At 38.9% G+C, this 26,075-nt stretch overlaps 2 protein-coding genes and 1 long non-coding RNA gene across 10 annotated transcripts; 2 read left to right on the plus strand and 1 right to left on the minus strand.

Moving 5' to 3' along the window:
* Window positions 1–158: 158 nt before the first annotated feature.
* LOC136263315 (putative phosphatidylglycerol/phosphatidylinositol transfer protein DDB_G0282107) lies at window positions 159–4,809 on the plus strand. 2 transcript variants are annotated; one of them, XM_066057828.1, is made up of 7 exons: window positions 159–789; window positions 2,582–2,768; window positions 2,893–2,936; window positions 3,136–3,234; window positions 3,382–3,510; window positions 3,578–3,627; window positions 3,954–4,809. In XM_066057828.1, the coding sequence occupies exons 4-7, from the start codon at window positions 3,153–3,155 to the stop codon at window positions 4,038–4,040; spliced, it is 348 nt and encodes a 115-aa protein (XP_065913900.1). In that variant the 5' UTR covers window positions 159–789; window positions 2,582–2,768; window positions 2,893–2,936; window positions 3,136–3,152; the 3' UTR covers window positions 4,041–4,809. The 2 variants fall into 2 exon arrangements, with proteins under 2 accessions (XP_065913900.1, XP_065913899.1); XM_066057827.1 differs by lacking the exons at window positions 159–789; window positions 2,582–2,768 and having other exon boundaries at window positions 2,777–2,936; window positions 3,954–4,808.
* On the minus strand, window positions 4,288–21,169 carry LOC136263316 (uncharacterized). Its single transcript, XR_010704556.1, has 3 exons — window positions 21,077–21,169; window positions 4,486–4,547; window positions 4,288–4,430 (listed from the first exon to the last, which is right to left on the minus strand). It is a non-coding gene; the product is annotated as an uncharacterized lncRNA (long non-coding RNA).
* On the plus strand, window positions 21,132–24,510 carry LOC136263313 (uncharacterized). 7 transcript variants are annotated; one of them, XM_066057823.1, is made up of 8 exons: window positions 21,132–21,340; window positions 22,425–22,529; window positions 22,580–22,735; window positions 22,783–22,846; window positions 23,597–23,625; window positions 23,716–23,808; window positions 24,226–24,288; window positions 24,348–24,510. In XM_066057823.1, the coding sequence occupies exons 2-8, from the start codon at window positions 22,494–22,496 to the stop codon at window positions 24,366–24,368; spliced, it is 462 nt and encodes a 153-aa protein (XP_065913895.1). In that variant the 5' UTR covers window positions 21,132–21,340; window positions 22,425–22,493; the 3' UTR covers window positions 24,369–24,510. The 7 variants fall into 7 exon arrangements, 6 of the variants coding, with proteins under 6 accessions (XP_065913895.1, XP_065913893.1, XP_065913897.1 ...); XM_066057821.1 differs by having other exon boundaries at window positions 21,134–21,319; XM_066057824.1 differs by lacking the exon at window positions 21,132–21,340 and adding an exon at window positions 21,350–22,238.
* Window positions 24,511–26,075: the final 1,565 nt, after the last annotated feature.

The raw sequence follows: 26,075 nt of genomic DNA on the forward strand, positions 1-26,075 counted from the left end.
TGTAGGTTGAAGACCAAAAAAAAAAAAGGTCTTTACCTACTGACAATAGCTACCCCTCACCATAGATACCCTCAATTTCGTGCTACATACTACACTTACTAACGAATGAGCGTGGCTGAGCGTATGTTGGTAATGCGATAAGTGGGCGTGGCTCACGAAAGAGCTACGCGATAGCGTTTATAAGTTTCTACGTCGTCAAACGAACAATTTCGTTTCTCACGTGATCCAATCCGGGTCAGACCCGGAGAAAATGTGACCCGGATGACCCGACCCGGTTTCAACGCTGTTCTATGAGACATCGCTCTGTAATATGTTACTTAATGAAAAGTTATGGGAGCACTGCTGGATCTACCCAGTGAGAACTGAAGATCATAGAATAAGACAATTCAGCTCCTTAATTGTAACGCCATTTGGGAGAAATGCCCTGAAGTAGTTAGTTGGGATCAGACTCAGATGGTATCATAATTATGTGCTATGCCGTCATAAAAGTTTACAATAAAGTAAACTACAGTACAGTTCTACTAATGTGATACATATAGAAAAACTCAACTTTGCATTTCTTTGAGTACTATTTTTCTTGGATGCAATGCAAAGATGGAGTGGAGTGTTGACCAAAAACTGAGGAGCCAATTGTTATCATATTGTTGTGGCTATTGGCTCATTCACCTAGTTAATCTTCAGTTTCTGTACTACACTATTGTATTATACAGAATACATATGTACATGCACAATACAAGCAGTAGAATGACAACTGGTAGCAAGGTGTACAACTTCAGGGATACAAGTACAGTACGTATAATATAAGTTGCTAATATGTATAGAGTACTGAATTGATACACCAATTAGGAAGGTATCAGGGCCGCCCACAGGGGGGGGGGCAACTGGAGCATTTTGCCCCGGGCCCCAGCCTGAAAGGGGCCCCAGGAGGCCCCACGAAGGGCCCCCTGAATACCTGTTTAAAAGATCGATATACTCTAATAGAGCAGTCAGATCTAAATACTCTAATAGAGCAGTCACAGTATTCTTCAGAGGAGCAGTGTAGCAAGCTTATAGATAAGGAGATATGGTTGGTGATGGGTAGTTATTGTCATTGCCAGCAGGTTGTGACCTTTTTTTTTTTTTTTTTTGGTCTTCACCTTACAACTTGGGTGAAGGGCCCCACTTTAACTCTTTGCCCTGGGCCCCTTAATTTCTCTGGGCGGCCCTGGAAGGTATAATCATGCAAGCAATGAATGAAATACTGACCCTCTCTGTTATGCATACATACATGTATTATTTATATAATTATAGTAAAGCAAATCTGATCATCCGGCATAACACATGTAATGTATGTACAATACAGTAATGTACATAATTTGTATCTATTCAAATATTTTGCATAAAAGTTCTGTATAGTATCTTAAATCCCATCCAAAATAAAAAACATGCACATAGTTAACTGTGACAAAAAGTATTGATATCATAATGTGGCCATGTGCGAGGTGTGCAGGTTGTAAAATTAATATTAGCTAATCAGATAATACAATATTATTGTTCAAGTGTTAATGAGAACTATGTGATGTTGCTAGTTTTTAAGTGTGTGAGCATCTTCATAAATGCTACACAAATTTGATTCTCGGCAATAAAGCGATGTGTATAGATTCTATGATAGCAATAAATAGTTTGAGTTTGGCCATCTTTCCTGTATACGGCAATGCTATGAACAAAGGAAAGGCATCCAAACTCAAACTTTTTATTGCTATCATAGAATCTATACACATTACTTTATTGAGAATCAAATTTGTGTGGCATTTATGAAGATGCTTACACGCTTAAAAACTAGCAGCATCACATAGTTCTCATTAACACTTTTATTAACAATAATATTGTATTATCTGATCAGCTAATATTAATTTTACAATTTGCACATGGCCGCATTATGATATCATTATTTTTTGTTGCAGCTAACTCTGCTTTACTTGAATGCACACTTTTTTTGCAGCTACAAGCTGTTTTTGGATGGGGTTAGCTAACTACTAATCATAGTGTACATGATAACTGACTTGATACTGAGTAATATCAAGCACCACCAGCACCTCTAATTATCATCTCAGTATATCCGTATTTATAAAAAGTAAACAAACTAGTATAAAAAAAAAATTAAAATATGGGAATAGAGATTGCTGAAAAAAGTAAGGAAATAAGAGTCAAACAAGCCAGCATGTTAAGATCTCTATTTGGACTCAAATAAACATTTATACAGAAGTATTCTCAGTACTCATGTATCTGTCCCTAGTTTTTGGAGAAACTACTGTTTTTTTCTTAGTTTCTACCATATTCATTGAGTCCAAATAGAGATCTCTGTGTGTTTAATATGCTGTATGGCTTGTTTGACTCTTAATCGTTCCTTTACATTTTTCAGTGATCTCTATTCCCATAATATAATTTTAATTTTTTGAAATTATTTTTACACTAGTCTTGAATTGGGTCAGTATCATATGTTATAATATCATCACAAGTAAATAAGCAGTGCAGTATTATATACTAACATGATATATAGAAAACTATAAAGTTTCCATTCTTTGAGCACTATTCTTCTTAGATGTAGTGCAATGCTGGAAAGGAGTGTTGACAAAAAAAAAAAAAAAACCAACAACAACTGAGGAGCCAATTGTTATCATATTGTTGTGGCTATTGGCTCATTCACCTAGTTAGTTTTCAATTTCTGTACTATTCATGTGAATTGAATTCAAGATTCAAATGTCTGTGTATTCCTGTTGTGCACACTGGTAAGTATGTGTAACACATAGCCACACAGTTGTGTGGACACTTGATAAGTATTGCAGCTATATACTATGCTAAAATGCAGTACCTAGATGTTATAGTATATTTCATCATTCTCCTGCTTCCTAGATCTAATTCAGAATTTCATTTCAGCTGCTGGATTGAGTCATGCAGTAAGTGTGTGTATCTTTCTTACTATGCATGTTAGTATATGCAACCACTTATACAGTTACTGCAGTTTCCAAATTACTATAATATATATCTCATACATGCATGATAATTGCATATGCATATATGCACACAGTTGCAGTATTTTATACATAACTTTTGCTATAGAACTGTACTTGTATTATGCTTTTTACTAATTCGCAGCCAAGCCAAATTCACTGATGCAAAATGTGAAGATAAAGTATTACCCCAACCCTCCTGTAGTGGAACAAAATATTACATTTGAATTACGCGGCACCATAAGTAAGTCCACACATGCACACGAACACCTATACAACACACGCACCGCACTGCACCACACCGCACACACACACACACACACACACAAAACACACACACAAATACATACACAAAACATGTAGCTTTATACAATGTTTCTTTGATACACAGTGGAGAAAGTGACTAGTGGTCGAGTATATACAAGTGTATATTTCAACAACTTCCCACCATTAAAGGAAACTTATGACTTTTGTTATATTTTGTCATACATTGAAGATATACAGTGCCCAGTACCAGCAGGCAAGTGGTTTAAATATTATAAACAATACAAGTATACTGTATTGTATACCATGTATACTCATTGCAGGAGATGTACACTACAAGTACGCGGTTTTTGCTAAGAATTCTATACTCCCAGTAAGTTCCATCACCCAGTAATGTAACTACCACTGCTGTTAACTTTTATTTATGCACATATGTATGTATACACATGATACAATGGTACTCCCTCTGTAACACAGTGTGTACTCTCAGTAATATACATGTGTATACAATTATGAAGATGGTCTGTTTACAAATGCATTTTTATGTATTCTTAATGTGCAAAGATTGGCATTATAGTATGTATGTAGTACGGGTGCATCTCTATAATGCTTGTATACACCCTGAATGTAACACACAATACATGCATCATGTGATATGCGCAATGTGAAGTGGTTACATACAGTTTTCTATCTACACAGGGCAACTACTCTGCTACTTTTACATTAACAGATCAGATGAATGATGAAGTGTTATGTATAAAGTTAGGATGTGAAATTACTGAATAGCCACCAATCAATGCATACGCAGGATGCATGACCATAATGCCCACACTATACCATCACATATGTGGTTTCAGTATGTTTAACACATTAACTAAAGCCTTACACAAGATTGTTATATAGTATACTACAAATTATAAAAATCAAGCTTTTTTTGTATTCAATGAGCCACTGGAAATACCATCTTATATCCCTCATTTTTCACAGTGTGTGTAATTATATTATTCACTTTAGACAATATAATATACCCGCTACTAAACCTGGCTTTATCACACACTAGTGATTCAAACTTCAATGAACAATAGCATATATATGTATAGCTGCATAAATATGATCATTCAAGTGCACACACACACAGAAATTTAGTCACTTTACACTCCTAACATAGCACTGTTCCTGAATGTAATTTTAAGACAATAGGTTAAACACTTGATGAGTTAATATGACTCACCAAGCTTGGAAATTTGGAAAGGCTATAAGACCCCTTTCACAGATCCGATCACATATGTGGTACTACAGAATGATATATATAATATATCCATAATTTTCAAGCTATGTGCATAATTATGTTTTCATCTTTAGATCAAAAGTATGTAGAATGAGACCATTATGCTGACAATTAATTGACATGCGTATATTTTACATGTTAAGCTGCCACACTGGTAGATCAATAGACATTGCTGTATTTAGCTATATTTTTCATTTTACACATTGTGATTTATTTGATCATTCATTATAGCTACAATGGAGAACCACAAAACAGACAACATTTTAGCCACAAACATGAGTTGGCAGTAGTAGTAGTAGTAGTAGTAGTAGTAGTAGTAGTAGTAGTAGTAGTAGTAGTAGTAGTAGTAGTAGTAGTAGTAGTAGTAGTAGTAGTAGTAGTAGTAGTAGTAGTAGTAGTAGTAGTAGTAGTAGTAGTAGTAGTAGTAGTAGTAGTAGTAGTAGTAGTAGTAGTAGTAGTAGTAGTAGTAGTAGTAGTAGTAGTAGTAGTAGTAGTAGTAGTAGTAGTAGTAGTAGTAGTAGTAGTAGTAGTAGTAGTAGTAGTAGTAGTAGTAGTAGTAGTAGTAGTAGTAGTAGTAGTAGTAGTAGTAGTAGTAGTAGTAGTAGTAGTAGTAGTAGTAGTAGTAGTAGTAGTAGTAGTAGTAGTAGTAGTAGTAGTAGTAGTAGTAGTAGTAGTAGTAGTAGTAGTAGTAGTAGTAGTAGTAGTAGTAGTAGTAGTAGTAGTAGTAGTAGTAGTAGTAGTAGTAGTAGTAGTAGTAGTAGTAGTAGTAGTAGTAGTAGTAGTAGTAGTAGTAGTAGTAGTAGTAGTAGTAGTAGTAGTAGTAGTAGTAGTAGTAGTAGTAGTAGTAGTAGTAGTAGTAGTAGTAGTAGTAGTAGTAGTAGTAGTAGTAGTAGTAGTAGTAGTAGTAGTAGTAGTAGTAGTAGTAGTAGTAGTAGTAGTAGTAGTAGTAGTAGTAGTAGTAGTAGTAGTAGTAGTAGTAGTAGTAGTAGTAGTAGTAGTAGTAGTAGTAGTAGTAGTAGTAGTAGTAGTAGTAGTAGTAGTAGTAGTAGTAGTAGTAGTAGTAGTAGTAGTAGTAGTAGTAGTAGTAGTAGTAGTAGTAGTAGTAGTAGTAGTAGTAGTAGTAGTAGTAGTAGTAGTAGTAGTAGTAGTAGTAGTAGTAGTAGTAGTAGTAGTAGTAGTAGTAGTAGTAGTAGTAGTAGTAGTAGTAGTAGTAGTAGTAGTAGTAGTAGTAGTAGTAGTAGTAGTAGTAGTAGTAGTAGTAGTAGTAGTAGTAGTAGTAGTAGTAGTAGTAGTAGTAGTAGTAGTAGTAGTAGTAGTAGTAGTAGTAGTAGTAGTAGTAGTAGTAGTAGTAGTAGTAGTAGTAGTAGTAGTAGTAGTAGTAGTAGTAGTAGTAGTAGTAGTAGTAGTAGTAGTAGTAGTAGTAGTAGTAGTAGTAGTAGTAGTAGTAGTAGTAGTAGTAGTAGTAGTAGTAGTAGTAGTAGTAGTAGTAGTAGTAGTAGTAGTAGTAGTAGTAGTAGTAGTAGTAGTAGTAGTAGTAGTAGTAGTAGTAGTAGTAGTAGTAGTAGTAGTAGTAGTAGTAGTAGTAGTAGTAGTAGTAGTAGTAGTAGTAGTAGTAGTAGTAGTAGTAGTAGTAGTAGTAGTAGTAGTAGTAGTAGTAGTAGTAGTAGTAGTAGTAGTAGTAGTAGTAGTAGTAGTAGTAGTAGTAGTAGTAGTAGTAGTAGTAGTAGTAGTAGTAGTAGTAGTAGTAGTAGTAGTAGTAGTAGTAGTAGTAGTAGTAGTAGTAGTAGTAGTAGTAGTAGTAGTAGTAGTAGTAGTAGTAGTAGTAGTAGTAGTAGTAGTAGTAGTAGTAGTAGTAGTAGTAGTAGTAGTAGTAGTAGTAGTAGAGTCACGTGATCAAATCGTGAGGCGTGAAACAACGCTGCTGGCCGGGTCAGCCTTCCCCCAAGCTCCTTTTGGGTGTGCTTAGCCGTTCCTGTGAAACTATGAAACTTCATAGCTCAAGAACTGTCCGGTCACCGAGTGCAAGTAGTGAACTTACACCTGTAGTCCGAATTAATGCCCACCTGGATACTGAAGTCTCCCATCGCTGTGCGTCCGTGGAAGCCAGCGACGAGTCCTCTGCAAGTTTTCCTGGTGAGCGCGTCGATGCTGGGTTGTCGGGAGCTGAATGCCTACCGTCAGACACAACTCATGGTCGTCGTAAGTGGTCCTATGCTGAGAACATCGAACTGATGCACTGCTTCTATCTCGCCAAGCGTGATGGAGTAGGTTACTGGAATCGACTGAAGGCTATTTGGGATACTAGAAATTCATCTAAAGCGTCGATAAGTGTGAATACTCTTTGCTGTCACGCTAGAAACATTCAATCGTCTCACATGCTCTCTGAACATGAGTTATCTAATATCGCAACTTCTTGTACCAGATCGTCAGTGGATATCACACATGTGGTGGCTTCCCAGCCAACTAAGCCTGATGTAGTGGATCCTAAGCCAGCTGTCTATTCTGAATCAAGTTTACCAGATTCTCCTGAGAAGGTCTATCCTGAATCAAGTTTACCAGATTCCCCTGAGAAGGTTAATTGTCCAAAGTCTGAGGATATATCTGTTGTGTGTGTGGTGCATTTTCCTGAGGATAATGTCTCACAATGTTTGGAACACAAGTTTTTTGAGGCTTCTGCCCAGGGGTTACTAGCCCCTAGTCTCCCTAGAGTTACCATCAACAAACCAGTTTTGGATCTTGTCACCAGTGTAAATGACTCTCTTGAAAAAGTTTTGGAATATTTTGATCCATCATTGCAACAGTGTGTGCATCTTCTATATGCTGCTGCTGCCACTGTGAATACGCTGTTATCGGGATCCCCAGCTCGACAATCACACAATTCATGGAAGTCACGTTTGGAGAACACTATATCAATTTTAAGAGGAGATTTGTCTCGTTTGGTGGCTGGAGGTTTCCCTCCTAGTGGTAGTAAGAAATTTATGCATAAGTTAAGACAATTACATTCTAAACATTGTATAACGTCATTGTCAGATTTTTCTGTAGTAATTGAAACACTTAAACAGAAAATTTCAAGTTATGCAGCCAGGTTAAGGAAGTATAAGTCAAGATTATTGAGACAATGGCAAAACAAATTGTTTCGCCAGAATGAAAAGAGACTGAGTTGTTGAGGGGTAGGGATGAAGTTCACCCATCCCCTGATTTGGCTGCCTTGGAATCTTTCTGGAAAAACATTTTTGAGAATCCAGCAAAAGCAAACTTGGATACCTCTTGGCTCAGTGACCTTGAGGGCAAGATTGCAGATAAGTCATTTATTGTGGAGCAGTCTGTCATTGATGAGGCTTGTTTTAATGGTTGTGTGTCTAGGTTACGCAACTGGGCTGCTCCAGGTCCTGATGGCGTTCAGGGCTTTTGGATTAAACGATTCACAGCTTTGAGGTCAGTGATTGTCTCCCATTTTAACAACATGTTGAAGGATGGGTCTCTTATACCATCATGGTTTCCGAAGGGCAAAACTATTTTAATTCCCAAAGCTTCTGATACAGAACAGCCAAAGAATTTTCGGCCAATAACCTGTCTGAACATTTTGTACAAGCTGTGGACAGGATGTATTAGTGAAGTAGTGCTAAGGCACTGTGTTGTTAATGTTTTACATCCAGCACAGAAGGAGTGTGCTAGAGGAGAGCTTGGATGCACAGATCATTTGTTGTTGAATAGTCATATTTGGAAGCAGGTCAAGTCTAAGAATCGATCACTTTCTGTTGCATGGCTTGACTATAAAAAGGCCTATGATTCTGTACCCCATAACTGGATTGTTTGTTGTTTAAAATTATTTCGATTTGACACCACCATAGTACAGTGTATTGAACAATTGCTCTCACTATGGAGTACTACTTTGTACCTTCGAATGCCTACTTGTGACCCAGTGATGCTGGCAGCAGTCTCTATTAAGCGCGGTATTTTCCAGGGAGACACACTTAGTCCTCTACTGTTTTGTCTTACTCTTACACCATTGAGTATGCTGTTGGATTCCTTGAGTGGGTATCAGGCCACCACTACGAGAAGAGTAAATCATTTGTTGTATATGGATGACATTAAATTGTTTGCAAAATCGGATATCCAGCTTGAAAGGCTACTTCACAGTGTTTATATGTTTTCCAATGATGTTTGTCTCACCTTTGGGCTTGACAAGTGTGCAAAGTCCTCTGTAGTGAGGGGAAAGGTGGTTTCATCTGATGATGTTCCCCTATCAGACGCTTGCTCTATACATGTATTGGGTGTTGGTGAGTCATACAAGTACCTGGGTTTTTATGAATCTGATGGACTAGATTGTGTCAAGAGTAAGGAGATGCTTACCGATTTATATAACCATTGATTGAAGCTAGTATGGAGCTCATTGCTCAGTGGACCTCGTAAGACAAGAGCTACAAACTCATTTTGTTTCCACTCTTGTCCTTTGGCTTTGGAATTGTTCCCTGGACTAAGAAAGAGATCCAGCAATTTGATGTTAGCACAAGGAGGATCCTATCAGCCACTAACAATCATCATCCTCGTAGTGCTATTGAGCGTATTTATTTGCCTCGTTCTGCTGGAGGTGTTGGGTTGGTGAACATTGAGAACTTGTATAACAGAAAGTTAGTCTCACTTGCTCATCATCTCTCTGTTTCTTCTGACCCTCTGGTCTTATTGTGCTGTGAGATTGACAGTGATTTGCCAAGGCGGAGTTCTGTGTTGTTCAGGGCCAATACTGTGCATCTCTATCTGTTACATCAGACTTCCAAAACATCTTGTTCTCTTCACTGAAGTCTTTGATTCGTGACTGTCAGTTTAGCCGGCTAATGTCCTCTATCATTGACAAACCTCTTCATGGTCAGTATTATGCACTTTTAAACAAGAATTCAATTGACAAGACTAGAAGTGTGTGCTGGCTGAAAAGCCATGTTCACTCAGAGTCGGAATCTACAATACTTGCCATTCAGAATCAGGCCATCACCACCAGAGTTCTTCAGGTTAAGATTATGAAGATGAGCATTCCTTCTATAATGTGTAGATTGTGTGGAGAGCATGAAGAATCTGTTGTTCATTTGTTGGCAGCTTGTCCATCATTGGATGCCACTGCTTATTTATATCGTCATAACTTAGTAGCTGGAGTGGTGCATTGGCATTTGATGAGGCTGCATGGATTTTTACCTGGTTCCTCGTGTTGGTTCACTCATAGACCCCCTGCTGTGGTTGAATCATCGGCAGTGAAGATCCTGTGGGATTTAGCTTACAGTCTGCCAGTCACCACCTGAGTAATCGTCCAAATATTGTTTTATTTGACTATGACCTTAAGAAGATCTACTTCATTGAAGTTTCTTGTCCAGCTGATGTAAATGTGTCCTCTAAGGAGCAAGAAAAGTTACAGAAGTATCAATCATTGGCACATGATTATCACATGATGTACAGAATGCCGGTGATAATTATCCCTGTGGTGGTTGGATGTACAGGTGTTGTATCTTCTAACTGTATTACTCACCTTCGTCGTATCCCAGACTTTTCTAACAATTTATTTTGTACCATTCAAAAGGCAGCCATAATTGGAACTGTTCATGTCTTACGGTGTACAAATGTGATTTAATGAACATTATCTTATGTACTTGTACATGATTCTGTTCTTTCTCTGTACAATTGTGTGTACATGTAATTCTTTTAATGAAAAGTAGTAGTAGTAGTAGTAGTAGTAGTAGTAGTAGTAGTAGTAGTAGTAGTAGTAGCGGGCATCGAGGGATGATCTTGTACAGGCCTGCTGTGAGCTGATGTTGCAGAGTCCCTCACGTAGGTCTGTATTTTCTATGGCTGATGATGTTGCTTCTTCACTAGCTTTATGTGATGTGTTGAATTTTAGCTCGGACCAGTTAAGGACCGCTGTGGTAACTTCTCAGAGGAAGAAACTTTTGAACACATTGTATGCCAAACCATTGCATGGTAAATTCTTTACATGGGTACATTCATCCGTTATTAACACTGCACGTAGTTTTTGATGGTTGCAGTGTTCGATGCATGGCGAGTCCGAGAGCAGCATATTTGCTATCCAAGATCAGGTCTTATGTACAAGATCTTATCAGGCCAAAATAATGAAAATATCTGTCCAATCCATCTTGTGTCGTTTGTGTCAGGAGCATGAAGAGTCAATTCAACATCTGTTATCTGGCTGCCCTGCACTTGCATCAACAAGCTATCTTCGTCGACATGACATGGTGGGCCGGGTTCTCCATTGGTATCTGAGTAAGTGTTTCAAATTACCATTATCTGCTAAGCACTGGTATGACCATCAGCCTTTGCCGATGGTTGAGAATGATTCTGCAAAGGTCCTATGGGACTTTAGTTTACAAACTGATGTTCATGTTCCTTCGAATCGACCTGACCTTGTACTGTTCCTGAAACATGAACATAGAATAATGTTTTTTGAAGTATCTTGTCCTGCGGACGTTAATGTACCTAATAAGGAGCAGGAGAAACTAACCAAATACCAACCACTTATCCGGGAGTTTTCTGAGTGTCATGGTCAGCCTGTTGGCATCATACCTGTTGTTTTTGGTCATTCAGGTGTGGTGTCAGTTAATCAACAGGATTACTTGAAGCAAATCCCAAATTACAATGAGAACTTGTTTAATAGCCTCCAGAAAGCTGCTATCTTGGGGACCGTAAACATCTTAACATCTTTGAACATTGGCTGTACTTAGGCTTATGCTTGTATTGTCATTTTATTCTGTACATACTGTACATGTGTGTCAATTCATTTGAATGAAAAGTAGTAGTAGTAGTAGTAGTAGTAGTAGTAGTAGTAGTAGTAGTAGCAGTAGCAGTATATAGCAGTAGTAGTAGTAGTGGTAGTAATTGAGACACAAAATGTTAATGGACTGTATAAATATACAAACAATGGCATGGCAAAGAAAAGACTTGCAAAGAAAGATATAGGCTATAGTTCATTATATAATATAGTTCTACAATTACGTAGCTTGTGGATACTCTTATTGTACTAGATGAATAAAAAAATGGAAATTTTAAAATGGGAATAGGGATCGCTGAAAAAAGCCACAAAACAAGAAGGGATCACTGGGGTGGTAATGTAAACCACAAATCCCTATTTTGACTCTCTGTCATAAATTTTTAGTTACATGCTTTGTCATTTTGAAGTGAGTCAAAATAGGAGTTGGTGGTTTACATTACCACCAACAGAGAGTCAAAATAGGGATTTGTGGTTTACATTACCACCCCAGCGATCCCATCTTGTTTTGTGGCTTTTTTCAGTGATCCCTATTCCCATTTAAATTTTTTTTATTTGTCTAATTTATTTACTTTTTATTAATCCAGTAATGGATTATGAAGAAGATTGTTGTAAATAGTGTAATTTTGCATTCTGCTAGTAACACCGTCAACATTTCAGTACACACATGAAACTGATCAAATTGCAATGTGCATACAGACTGAGAGTCTCCTAATATGAGCTACAATTTACATTACTGGTGCCTTTAATAGCTGTCAAATTCAGTACAAGGATTGTTGTTATACACTTGACTACATTATACATCAGGGCGAACTCCCTTCAGACTGGAAGAGGGCATATGTAACACCAGTATACAAGAAAGACCCGTGTACTAATCCATCGAACTATAGACCTATATCATTGACTAGTATTTGCTGCAAGTTGTTGGAACATATCATCTCCTCAGCAATATCTTCTCACACTATTGACTACAATATCATGTGTACAAATTAACAAGGATTTCTTTGATTGATAATGAAGACTGTGGTGTAATTTTGCATTCTGTGTAGTAATTCCGTTAACGTTTCAGTACAAACATGAAACTGATCAAATTGCAATGTGTATATAGACTGAGAGTCTCCCAATATGAGCTACAATTTACATTACTGGTGCCTTTAATAGCTGTCAAATTCAGTGCAAGGATTGTTGTTATACACTTGACTGCATTATTAGAGCATTTACATGACTGCTCTATTAGAGTATTTAATCTGGATAACTCGCCCACGTACAATAATCACGGAGCGAAAAAACCACCTTGCAACAAAGTCATCAGCCAAGATTAAGCTTCCTGGCCAATAATAAAGACAGATTCTATTAGCTACAAGCAGCGCACATCAAAAACCTAACTTTGAGCGCGATCTTGTATGGCTTCTCGAGCGTAATGGCGCTTTGGCAAGAAGAAAGGGCCCGGTTTGGGCTGTTTCCATCCGAAAACGAAGTCAAAAATAGATCATGGACACGCACAATGATCCATTCAGCTAGCCTTGCTACGTTTTATTCCAGGATTCTCCTTGTAAACTTCGCTATGCCTGTGAAAGAATAATAATAATTATACAACCAGTATACTAAGAATATTATTATTATTATTATTATATATTTGATTAGCAGAGCCCACCTGCATGGGGCATGAAGCTAATTTACAAGTACAATTACAAATATGGTTGTCCTTTAACTCAGTCAGTGAAGGACATCCTTATTGACAAGCATCCCCCTGCAAAAATGGCAGTTCCCAAATCCCTTTTATCATCTGATAATGCTAATGCACCATCCTATGATCCTATTTTATTTGACCGTTTAACTGGAGATCTAATTAAATTGACAGCTTTTCATACCCAAGGCGCTGCTGGTCCATCTGGCGTGGATGCATACTCCTGGCGTAGGCTGTGCTCATCCTTTGGACGTGCTTCAGTAAGCTTATGTAACTCTCTAGCTGCTGTGGCACAACGATTGTGTACACAGGAGGTTGATCCCAAAGAACTTATGGCTTTTGTTGCCTGCCGGCTTATTCCACTTGACAAGAAACCAGGAGTACGACCAATTGGGATTGGTGATGTTTCAAGGAGAATTATTGCTAAAGCTATTCTCTGTTATTCGTACTGACATTCAGTTGGCTGCTGGTGCATTACAGATTTGTGCTGGCCATGATACCGGAGCAGAAGCTGCCATCCATGCTATGAGAGAAATATTTACACATGAGAATACTGATGCTGTTTTACTGGTTGATGCCAGTAATGCCTCCAACCAGGTTAATCGCCAAAGTGCTCTGCATAACATTTCAATTCTGTGTCCATCTTTTGCAACTATTCTTAAGAACACCTATGGGGTGCCTATTAGACTATTCATTACTGGAGAGGGAGAGATAACTTCGACGGAAGGCACAACACAAGGTGATCTTCTTGCTATGGCCATGTATGTTCTGGCTGTTATCCCCTTAATACGTTCTCTTCGTCAGTCTCAGCCAGATGTTTCACAGGTGTGGTATGCTGATGATGTCACTGCAGGTGGACAACTTGCCTCTTCATTGCATTGGTGGAAACATCTTTTGGCTTATGGCCCTATGTATTGCTACTTTCCAAATGCTGCTAAAACATGCCTTATAGTGAAGCCAGATCAACTCAATTTGCTCAAACACTGTTTAATGGCACTAATATACAGATTTCTTGCAAGGGTCAACGTCACTTGGGTGCTGCTATTGGAACTAGATCATTTACAGAAAGCTATGTCTCTAACAAAGTAAAAATGTGGTCTGAGGAGATTTTATCTTTATCAAACATTGCTGAAACTCATCCTCATAGTGCGTACAGTGCTTTTACCCACAGTATCAAGCATCACTGGAATTATGTAATGCGTACCATCGAATCAGTGGGTGCATTCTTTCAACCACTTGAAGAAGCTATTCACCAACACTTTCTTCCTGCTTTAACAGGTCGAATTCCCAGTTCTGAGGTGGAGAAAGAACTACTTTCACTTCCTTGTCGCTTTGGTGGACTGAACATTGCCAACCCCACCTGCTGTAGTGATTCCCAGTTTTCATCATCTAGGTTGCTGAGTGCTAGTTTAGTTGCTATGATGCAACAGCAAACTGAGAACTTTCATATCCCTTGCCTTCAACAGGCTCGCTCTACCATCTGTCAGTCCAGACAACAAATAATGACTTCTAGCTTAGCCAATATCAAGTCTCATGTAGATCCTCTGCTTCAATGAACCATTGAATTAATCAGTGTTAAATGCTCTTCACTTTGGTTAACTGCTCTTCCACTTCAAGAGCAGAGATTTCATTTGAACAAACAAGAATTTAGAGATGCACTGTGTCTGAGGTATGGCTGGCAACTAGCAAATATTCCAAGTCACTGTGTTTGTGGAAGTGTTGATCATGCCATGATTTGTGGACATGGTGGCTTGACTTTCATCCACCATAATGAACTGCGAGACTTAACAGCAGAATGGTTACAAGAAGTGTGTCATGATGTTATTGTTGAACCTCCATTACTGCCACTTAATGGGTAACTAATTACACCATTTTCAGCTAACTGCAGTAATACCGCAAGAGCTGACATCCATGCAAGGGGCTTCTGGGGCAGACGACAAAGTGCATTGTTTGACGTCAGGGTTTTCCATCCCAACGCACCAAGTTATCGTCAGACCCGGGTTGCTTCCCTTTTTCGTCGACATGAGCTCGGGAAGCGAGAATATGGGGATCGTGTACGTAATGTTGACTGTGAATCTTTCACCCGGCTAGTTGTTTCAACTTTTGGTGGTTTGGGCAAGGAGGCTACTATTTTCTACAACCGTTTGGCAGATCTTTTATCACAGAAGCACAATACGTCTTACAACCAGACACTCTCCTGGATACACTGTGCTTTATCATTTTCCCTATTATGTTCCGCTGTACTGGCCATTCATGGGAGCAGAAAGCTGCAGTCAACAGAGCTCCCAGCTGTTTCCACTGAGCTGCGCTTAATGGAGAGCCGTATTCTTACTGATTAGAACAATTGTTTTTTTTTGTTTTTGTTTTTATGTGTTGTTAAAACGTGATATATTAGGCCAGCATTAAAAAAAATTACAAATATGAATTATAGTATCTGTTCAGCAAAGTTCTGAAACTATCTAATTGATTGGCATGAACAATATAATCGGTTCCATTCGGGAATGGTGCGTGGAAAAAAGGAATACTTAAAACAGTCTATGGTAGGCTGGTAATGGAGAAACTTCATGTCATTTCTTGATCTGGTGGTAGTAATTGGTGATGGAGTTGGTAGATAATTTGTTGGAATTTGTAAAATTAATATTATTGATTATTTTATAAAGTAAAATTAGATGAGTGCTCTCTCTGGAGTTGTAAGGTTGGCCACTTAAGTGATGACAACAATGAACTAATACTATCTCTAACATTCCTTCTCCAAGGTTGGTTCAATACAAAGCGAACTGCTCTATGCTGAATCATTTCAAGTTTATTAATTTGATTTTGGTGGTAAGAATCCCAAATAGATGAAGCATAATCTAGTACTGGTAACGCAAACTGCTTGTAGCTTAATTCTTTCAATGCTTTTGAGCAAGTGCATAAGTTACGATTCAAAATTCCAATTAATTTCATTGCTTTGCCACATACATAGTCAACATGTGGTTGCCAAGAAAGTTTATGGTCAATGATAACTCCAAGATAGGAATGTTGTTCAATGATGTTAAGAACTTGACCTGACATTGAGTATAAGAATTCACTTATACTCAATGTCAGGTCAAGTTCTTAATACGAAACGCGGTTAAAATTACGTAATAGCTAAATAAATAAATAAATAATTAATGTTTGAGAAAGACCTAGAGACATAAACTAACCGGGAATCGATTCGCCTGTGAAGTGTGAACAAAGGCATCAACGTATAATCGTTGCGCCCGTTCGTGCTGATGACTTGACCATACGTGTAATTCTATATAACGCCCAGCACCACACCCTTACTTAATTACAGATTGCGCAAAGGAGAAGATTAGCGAATGTCCGTGGAGCAAGGGGGTGTCACGTCGGCTCACGCTGTAGATAGATCTGCGACCGCGGTCAAAGTCTTGACCTTTACCTTTGACTTGCAGCATTTATCATCTTTGACCTGTGACTTGAGCATTTCTTGTCGAACTTTTGACCTTCACATATTTCTCTATTTTCCTAATACGAACCTGCGCTTGCGACTTAGTATAATACTTTCTTAGTGCGTGCTACCAGCAGCTGGGAGAGAAAAATCATAATTACGGCGAAATTCCTGCTGGAGCTTTAAAACATCTTCTTGGAGATCCTTACTTCTTGTGAGTTAAGTATAATTTCGTAAACTTGATAGTAGCTACGTATAGTTTTCGATTGTGGGTTTCAAACCTTCCGTATCGTCTTGACCCTTGACCCACTGTAAGAGCTATTTTGTGGCCTTGATTGTTGACTTAGAGTTTGATCGCGGTCGCAGATCGACATACAGCAAGAGCCTGAGTGACACCCCCTTGGTGGAGTGACTGCAGGAGAGCCAGAGACCACTTTACACGTAAACAAGAAGAATACAAGTAAGTTTTTATGTTTGTAACGTCTCAAGTCTCCATGCCAGCTGCCAGTCACATAAAATATGTAATTAATTAACAATACAAGAAAACATTAAAACACATGTCACCGGTGCTCTTTACAATATAAAATACAAGTAAACAATCTTGTCTTGTGCAGCTGGCATGGCGAATTTCCTTTGTGTTGGTGTCCAATGGCGGATCCAGGATGGGGCATTTGGGGCAAATGCCCCCCCCCTCCTCGTGGAAGACCCAGGAAGAGTCAGCCATACTTGTGATTAAAATACTAAACTTTGTCAGGCCTTAGCTATATAACTCATGAAAGTATGTACATTTTACTAGCACTTATTACAATTTCACCTCAAACTGAAGTAAAGCAATGACAAACTAGCTGTTAAATTGTTACCCTGCACCTTCGTGCGTACTAAGCGCCTCTAAAATTAATTATCGTGTTGTTGTTTAAGACGTTTGGAGCCTTTTAACACTCCACAACCATCTTCAAAGGCCAAAGTGACAAAAAATCATCAGTGAGACACTACTAAGAGGTGATTATTTGCTGCTTCAAAAATGCAGCAACTAGCAAGAGAATCTGGATCTCCCCAACCACCTACAACTTAGCCTGTTTGTGCCCCTCCCCTTGCTGGCTCCTGGATCCGCCCCTGGTGTCAGGCAATATATTCGATAGCTACATGCTTAATCTTTTTTGCCTTCACCTGGCTTAGCTACTAGGTTCTGTTCCTTTATCTGGTTCATCTGGCTTTCATACACCTACAGCATAGGCGGCGGAAAGAGGGGGGGGGCTAGGGGGCTGAATCCCCCCTCAGAATGATATCACCCCGAAATTATCTTTCTTGGAGTGGGGCGATAAAAATCGAGATACTCTAATAGAGCAGTCACTCTAATAAAGTAGTCAGTGTGTAGCGAGCTACGTAAGGATTTTTATGTAGTTTATTAGCTAGAAATGGTAGCTGGTGAGGTGGAAAGCTCTTGTCAGTTGGTTGTGACCTTTTTTTTTGGTCGCACCTTACCAAACTATAGAAATAAGTCTGGGTCAGCCCAGCCCTCCCCCCCCCCCCCCCCCCCCTCCCTAATATCAACTACTTGCTCCGCCGCTGCCCTACAGTATTGTGTAGCTATCTCCTGCAAGTTGTGTATGCATAATTATAGTGTGTCACCCGTTGCTGTGCCATTGCTACACCACTAATGAACCTTATTTAGCTCTATAGCTAGTTGATGTTGATACTGTACTGTCTGTATATTGGCTAATAATTTTTACCTGTTGATGTTGCCTATAATGTATTGCTACATACAATACTGCAATAATGTATAGTTCTCTCCTGTATGTTTTGTATACATAATTACATATGTGACCCAGTCTGAGAAAACCGGTCTTATCGCCCATGTCAGCAGATTCGATTTTTCACCCAGGACACAAAGCTACATGAATAAACTATCTAATTCCACAATCAAAATCAGCTAGACTTGAGTGGTCTGGTTTTGCTGGCTGCTTTTTCCAAGCCCAGTGGCGATCCGTGTACGTGTGGTGTGGGGCCTTAATGGAGCTCTGGTCAGCCTGGGGATGACTGTATGTGGCTGTACAGCTCTGTGGTGTTGAATAAGCACATTTGCTGTGAATTTCCTTTCATTTTAGCCAGTTTGAGACCTCAATGGCCCAAAACTTGGCCTAATTCATCTCCTGGCCTTCCTTTTCAATTTTTAAACACCATCTTGCCCGCCTTCCAGGATCCCCCGCCTTCCACCCAATTTGCAGCTCGCCTGATACAGTCAACCTCAGTTTAAAAACTATCTAAAATGGCGGGAAACTTAGTTGTTGGCTACTTGCACAATGGATTCTCTGGAAGGTAATGAATTGGTGTAAAACGTGTGAAAATTTGGTACACATAGCTTCAACCATTGGCGAGCTACAACTAACTAAATACTTAAAACCGGTGTTTCTCAATACTTTTAAAGCCAGGTTTTCTGAGACTGGGTCACATATACTGTGTACACATCACCATGCCATTACCACACCAATGATGTACTGGCACTTAGCTACTGGTGGTCTTTAGTTACGATGCCACTATTGTGTTGTATTTGTCACTACTGTGACATATTGAGTTGATTTGGGGATCATGCCTTCACCACCTAATAGCCTCATCAGGGGGCTGTCACGTCAGTGCATGTACTTGGTTGTATGTGACGCGGTCCTAGTAATAATAATTCACCCCAAAAACACCTTCGCTGTAAAAAAGGCGTGCCCAAGAAACTACAAGTACCTGAAACCCAATGTAAATAACAAAAAAAACCAGCTCAGCTGAAGTGAAAAGTAACTGGTAACTTAAAGAGCTGATATCTGAAGCGGCCAAGAATACAATTACTAAAGTTTAATCCATGCAAGAACACCTTGGCTATAAAACAGGTGTGTACATGAAAGTAACTGGCAACTGAAATGGCTGATATCTGAAGCGACCGAGAATGAATGGTCATATACAACTAATTCAAAAATTTAACACTGAACCTTTATAATTCAGCTGTGTTCTATATTCACTCTTGCTGCATCGTATAGTAATTTCTTTTAACTCTAATTGGCTGGTAATTTGGCCGCCTTTTTTAATAGTCAGTATAATAGAGCAAAAAAAGGCGGCCAAATTACCAGCCAATTAGAGTTAAAAGAAATTACTATACGATGCAGCAAGAGTGAATATAGAACACAGCTGAATTATAAAGGTTCAGTGTTAAAATTTTGAATTAGTTGTATATGACCATTCATTCTCGGTCGCTTCAGATATCAGCCATTTCAGTTGCCAGTTACTTTCATGTATACACCTGTTTTATAGACAAGGTGTTCTTGCATGGATTAAACTTTAGTAATTGTATTCTTGGCCGCTTCAGATATCAGCTCTTTAAGTTACCAGTTACTTTTCACTTCAGCTGAGCTGTTTTTTCTCTTTGTTATTTACATTGGGTTTCAGGCCTAGGTACTTGTAGTTTCTTGGGCGCGCCTTTTTTACAGCAAAGGTGTTTTTGGGGTGGATATCACTCATTTTTGTCAGTGATAGACTCTACATTTGGTTTAAAAGGTTTTTTTTTTGGAAATGAGCAATTAACATTAATGCAGAATATTATCTTGGAGAGTCAGTAAAATCCATACATAATAGTGATTGTTTCATAACACCGTAAATTCGGAAATATGAATTTACGGTGTAGTATGACTGTTCTATTAGAGTAAATCTATCTTTACTGCCTGCATGTGACGAATATATCTCATATCTGTGCATGTTAAATGTTTCAGACACCTAATTATACTTGCAAGTGCCTAATTAGTTCACAGTTGCTAAACAGCTATAAATACATTTGTAATTGTTATCATCATAATCATTTATCATGTTATAACCATTTTTAATATTTTGGTCACAACTTCAGGATTAGAGCAGCAGAGAAAGGAATAGAGGACTCAACCATCAAGACTTGTATATGGGAGATGGAACAGTATTGCGATGGACAATGCCCGTACTAACCCCTCAAGGGTGTTGCAGTACAGTATAGATGCAAGACCAGAGCCTCGATCATCACCTTTTGACTGTGGTCACAACTTCAGGATTGGAGCAGCAGAGAAAGGAATGGAGGACTCAATCATCAAGACTCGGGGAGATGGAATAGTATTGCCATGGACAATGCCAGCACTAACCCCTCAAGGATGTCACAGTGCAGTATTGATACAACCACTCCAACCAGTGCATAAGACCAGAGCCTCGATCATCACCTTTTGACTGAAATTTTTATACTTGATGAAGCAATTAAAACAAAAAAGTTGTAGAACTTATACTTTCCTGAGGGAGCATGCCCCCAGAGTCCCAGACTCCCTTGCCTGTTCAGCAGAATAATAGGATTGAGCCTTACTACCACTTTCACCTTTATTCTTGGCCCGGTTGTACATATCAACAACATAATACAGTAGCTGTAATAATGCTAGTTAATGCCCCTAGGCAGAGCTATAGGGGTGGGAATTTTTCCCTACTATCACACTATCACAGTAGTTCTTCTCGCAGTTCTTTGCCTGGCCATCATCAACTGCTGTCAAAACATTAGTCTCGTCCCCCAGACCCTTCCTCAAGCATGCTTATCACACAAAAATAACTTAGTTTAGCAGTGCACAAACAATTATTGACAGCTTATACTATATTAAAGTACACTTACCGCATTGTTGAACCATGTATACCACCAGAATCCACCGGATTGGACAACTAACACGTGATCTATTTAGGGGAAATCTCGTGGAAAGTCCCTAATTACCTTAAGCGGACACTCGTGATACGTGGTTTTAAATTGAATGGTTTAAGAATGTAACTGGATGGTGAGGTGTACTTTAATCGGCTCGACTTTAATGAGAAACTCGAGCCCCTCGTGAGAAACTACATCGCTTGAGCAACGCTTGAAGAAGTAAGAGTCAAGAATACTGAGGTACTCTATGATATATCGTGCCGGTCTTGAATGCTAACGAAACGAGGAGTGAAGTTTGTGCAACGTGTCACATCGCCACACACTCATTCGCCGTGTTTGTGCGATAGGGTTTTTGGACCTGTCCACCAGATGTTGAAAGGAAATTCATTCCAACTTGTCAAGTTATTGATATACTCATTGTTGGGATCCACGGGGACATCGATGATCATTTACCAGTCAGCTGTAAATAAGGCCCCTATTTGGTGATTATTAGTTTCTCATCCACCCCCCGCATCCTTCTTAAACTACCGCATGGTAAGCCATTATTTACCCTGCGCATGCTCAGAAGAACACGTGATACCAAACTGTTATAATTTTTTGTTGATGAAAGCTACACTGCGCTATATATCGCCAGGAGAACCGTTGTTTTCCTTAACAAATTGCTGCAGTGCCAGTTGCAATCGTGCTCTATCGACTTCATCAAAGCAGGTTTTCAGTTGACTGTCGAAAAACAGTTGGCGATCACGAAAAGTAGAATCAGCTGGTGAAGGAAATGTTTGTAGTAAGAAAGAAAGACAATTTGGACAAGGTCTGTACATCAGTGTGTTAATATTATAAAATAATGGCATAATGGTAATACCCTCCCGCCCGCATCATAATAATTAGAAAGGCTGGATGAGAAACTAATAATCACCAAATAGGAGCCTAATGTCACAACAGAAGGAAAGGAACCATTTCCATACCCTATGGCATACTGATTTTCCAGTTCAGTTTATGTACACTCAACCACAGAAATGTAGAACTTTGGTTGCAGGTGGAAAATAAATAAACACCTTTTACTCGGTTACAAGAGATTCACCCAGCTAGGATAAAAATTTAATGTTGAAGTGAATGTCATTAGTACCAACTTGTTCATCAGGTATTGGACAATTCCAAGTGTCCAGATTATGCAGTTGTCCTCATGTTCAAGTTTACACGTTTAGGCAAGTTCCACAACATCCTATAATCTATTACTATATCAGTGTGGAATAATGCTTATATAATATTTTTCATATTCCAGGCTTTAGGTGTATTGTATTTAACACCTGCTTGTTGGTTTTTGCAGGCCATCTGGTCATACTGGTTTATCCACTAGCAGTTGAATGTGATCATGGTACATATGTAAGTTGAGACCATGCAAGAACAAAGATACAGGTGTCATGAATTTCAGGTCAGTTAACGTTCAGAGGAATTGTATTATTACAATTGTTCTTTTTGTAGTTATCAATTATCAGTGACCAGTTTGTGATAGCGTACTTTTGTTTGACTGATGACCTAATGTTCTGGTTTACATGCTTACCCAACAGTTATGTTACTCACTTAACCTGCATATGGGATATATTTTTTAAGTTCATTTTGATTATCCATCCTTTATTGGTACAGCCTGGCATATTGATTTTTTGCACATACTCTTTTTAATTCAGTGCCTGCTGGATTGTTTAGTCAGATATCGAAACAGGTGTCTTGGTGTTGCGACCGATGTTCCAGGTCAGTTTGCATGTGTGTTTACAGGTTTTTGCAATTGAATTCGGCGACTTTGCAATTGAATTCGTCCCGTTTGCAATTGAGTTCGTCGCTGTTGCAATTGAATTCGTCCCGTTTGCAATTGAATTCGTCGGTTTTGCAATTGAATTCGTCCCGTTTGCAATTGAATTCGTCGCTTTTGCAGTTAAATTCGTCCGTAACAAGAACGGCAGCTGGAGCAAACACGAAAACATGATGTAGCAGCTGCTACAAGAACTTGTTCAAGTACAACGGTAGTAAACAACTCTTTATAAGGCAATAATTCTTCCTCTACAGCCTATCCAGCAACATTCCAAACTCTACTACGCCATTCGCGATGGGTGTGGTCACTCGCGAGCAAGTTAATTAACTTGTCAGACAGCTATCAACTTCGCGTACTACCAGCTTCAATTACCTTCTAGTGTCTCAAGTGTAACTCTCCAAGGCATAAATAGTTCATCTCGTAATGAACGGGTTGGTTTCTTGGAGCCGTTTTGTTTATGACGAATTGTAATGCAAACGCGACGAATTCTATTGCAAAACCGACTAATTCAACTGCAAAACCGACGAATTCAATTGCAAAACCGACGAATTCAATTGCAAACGGGACGAATTCAATTGCAATACCGACGAATTCAATTGCAAACGGGACGAATTCAATCGCAAAGGCGACGAATTCAATTGCAAAAACCTGTAATTTAAGGTTGACTTCAGTGCCTGCTTATTCTTTTACAGGTCTCGGTATCGAGTGTCGTGAATTTCAGGTCAGTTGACGTACAGAAGAATTGTATTATTGCAATTGTTGTTTTTGTAGTTATCAATTATCACTGTATACTAGTGATGTGAATTTGCAGGTCAGTCTACTCAGATGTATCAGGCATAGTGTTGATGGGTTCAAACAAATATCCAGTGTAGACTGTAGTGGCATCAAGGGTGTTAATTTCCAGGTCAGTTTACATGTTGTGATGTTAGTGATTTTTCCTAGTACCCAGATGTTAAGTGTATTGTATTTAATGCCCACCTGTTATGTTTTTAAATTATGGTATATTAGTGTAGACAGTGCAACAGTAGGCCTTCTGTGTTGCAGTAACTATTTGTTTCATAATTATGCTGTTGTCCCGAAATGGCACAATTTTTGGGCAACCAGTGCGAAGTCCAGTGGTACAAACATTGTATTATGACCAAGTTGTGATAGCGTACTTTTGTTTGACTAATGTCCTAATGTTCAGGTTTGACATGCTTACCCAACAGTTATGTTATTCATTCACTTAGCCTGGGATATAATTTTTCTTCATTTTGATTATCCATGCTATTATTAATACAGCCCGGCATATTGATTTTTTGTACATTCTCTTTTGATTCAGTGCCTGCTGGATTGTCATCAGATATCGAAACAAGTGTTTTTGGTGTTGCGACCGATGTTCCAGGTCAGTTGCATGAGTGTTTAATTTAAGGTTAACTTCAGTGCCTGCTTATTCTTTTACAGGTCTCAGTATCGTCATGCTGACATACAAGAAATCATCACTATTGTTGGAACTATTTTTAATCAAGTCTTGATGTGATGTTGATTAACGTTGTTGCACATTGTTGTATGTTTACCATATGGCAAGAAATTTTCATGGCCATCATGAAATTTGAATATTATATAAGTTGTGTGGAACAACCCCAACTCATACATGGTCACTGGCAAACCACGAACCACATTCGAACCACAACACCACCAACAACATTTGAGCAATACATTACAAAATTTTATTGCACCATTTGTGTGTGCATAATACTTAATGAAAGCCACAACACAAGCTACATGGTACACACTACGTAGAGGTGGTAACCCCTAAAGGCTTGTTACCTTTTGTATTCACCTTATCGGCCTTTGTGGTTAATCTATTAAAAATTACATGTAAATAGAGAATTGAAGAGTATGCTTAAAGCACCTTCACTAGTGATTTTGTTCTTCAAACCGTAAGACAACTGGCGATTTATAAACGCTTGCATGGGGTGTGGCACTAAATCGAATTTAAAAGATTTCTGCTTAAAACGCCATCCCTAGGGAACTTACGGTTCAGCACGCTGTCACAACTTGTGTATCAGGCAATAGAGTTTGTGTCCACATCGTGCCTTTAAAAGTTATTGTAGGGATTAGAGGTTTGATTGAAGAAAATACGCGTATAGGCAAACCAGGATTGGATAATGTCAGTGTTAGATGGACTATACAAACACGGCTATGTTCACTGGTATAATGTGACAGTAGTTGTAACATAAGGTAGAGAAATAAAGTGAAATATGCCTATTTTTTTATTTTGCGATGGTTACTTTTTTATTTTAGCGAGGTCGCAAGAAAACTATGATGACGACTCCTAAAGATTTTTTTATCACGTAACGCAGTACAAATCTATTGAGAGATGTTGCGTAATCTAGGACTAATACTGCGAAACCGGACGTACACGTAAATAACTCACAGTAGTGGCCGCGTGTCTTTTAATTGGGCGTGCGCTTTGTAGTTTCTTGGCCGCGACTCACTACCGTGAGTCTTGATATGAAGAATAAGAAGAATCAATACACACGGTAGTGTGTCGTGCGGCCCAAGAAGCCGGCGTGAAAAACCCATGAGTATATTGACAGGAAGAACGAAAATGCAATTTTCGCACCTCCGTAGCTCTTCGCTTCCTTAATGAAACAAGATGATTTTTGCTGTGGACACTCCCACCAACTCCAGTACTCCAAATACCAAATTTGAGCGAAATCGCTTCAAGCGTTCCCGAGATATGCGACTTCAAAATTGGCTTAGTTTCTTCGTTTTTATCAAGACACACGGCGTGCGGCCCAAGAAGCCGGCGCGCAACACCCGTGAGTATATTGGCAGGAAATAAGAAAACGCAATTTTCGCACCTCCGTAGCTCTGTGCTTCCTTGATGAAACAGGACAAATTTTGCTGTGGACACTCCCTCCAACTTCAGCACTCCACATTCCAAATTTGAGCGCAATCGCTTCACGCGTTCCCGAGATATGCGACTTCAAAAATTGGCTTTTTTTCTTCCTATTTTTCTTCCTCTTTTCGCACACTTACAAAAACTGCTATAAAACGCGAACGCCATATCCGATTGCCTTGAAATTTTGCACACAGAAGGGGGGGGGGGTATAAAGGCGCATCTCTGTACCAACGTTTGCTGGAATACGATGAACAGGCAAAGAGTTATGATCGATTATGAGC

The sequence above is a fragment of the Dysidea avara genome, chromosome 8, assembly GCF_963678975.1.
Source record: "Dysidea avara chromosome 8, odDysAvar1.4, whole genome shotgun sequence".
NCBI lineage: Eukaryota > Metazoa > Porifera > Demospongiae > Dictyoceratida > Dysideidae > Dysidea > Dysidea avara.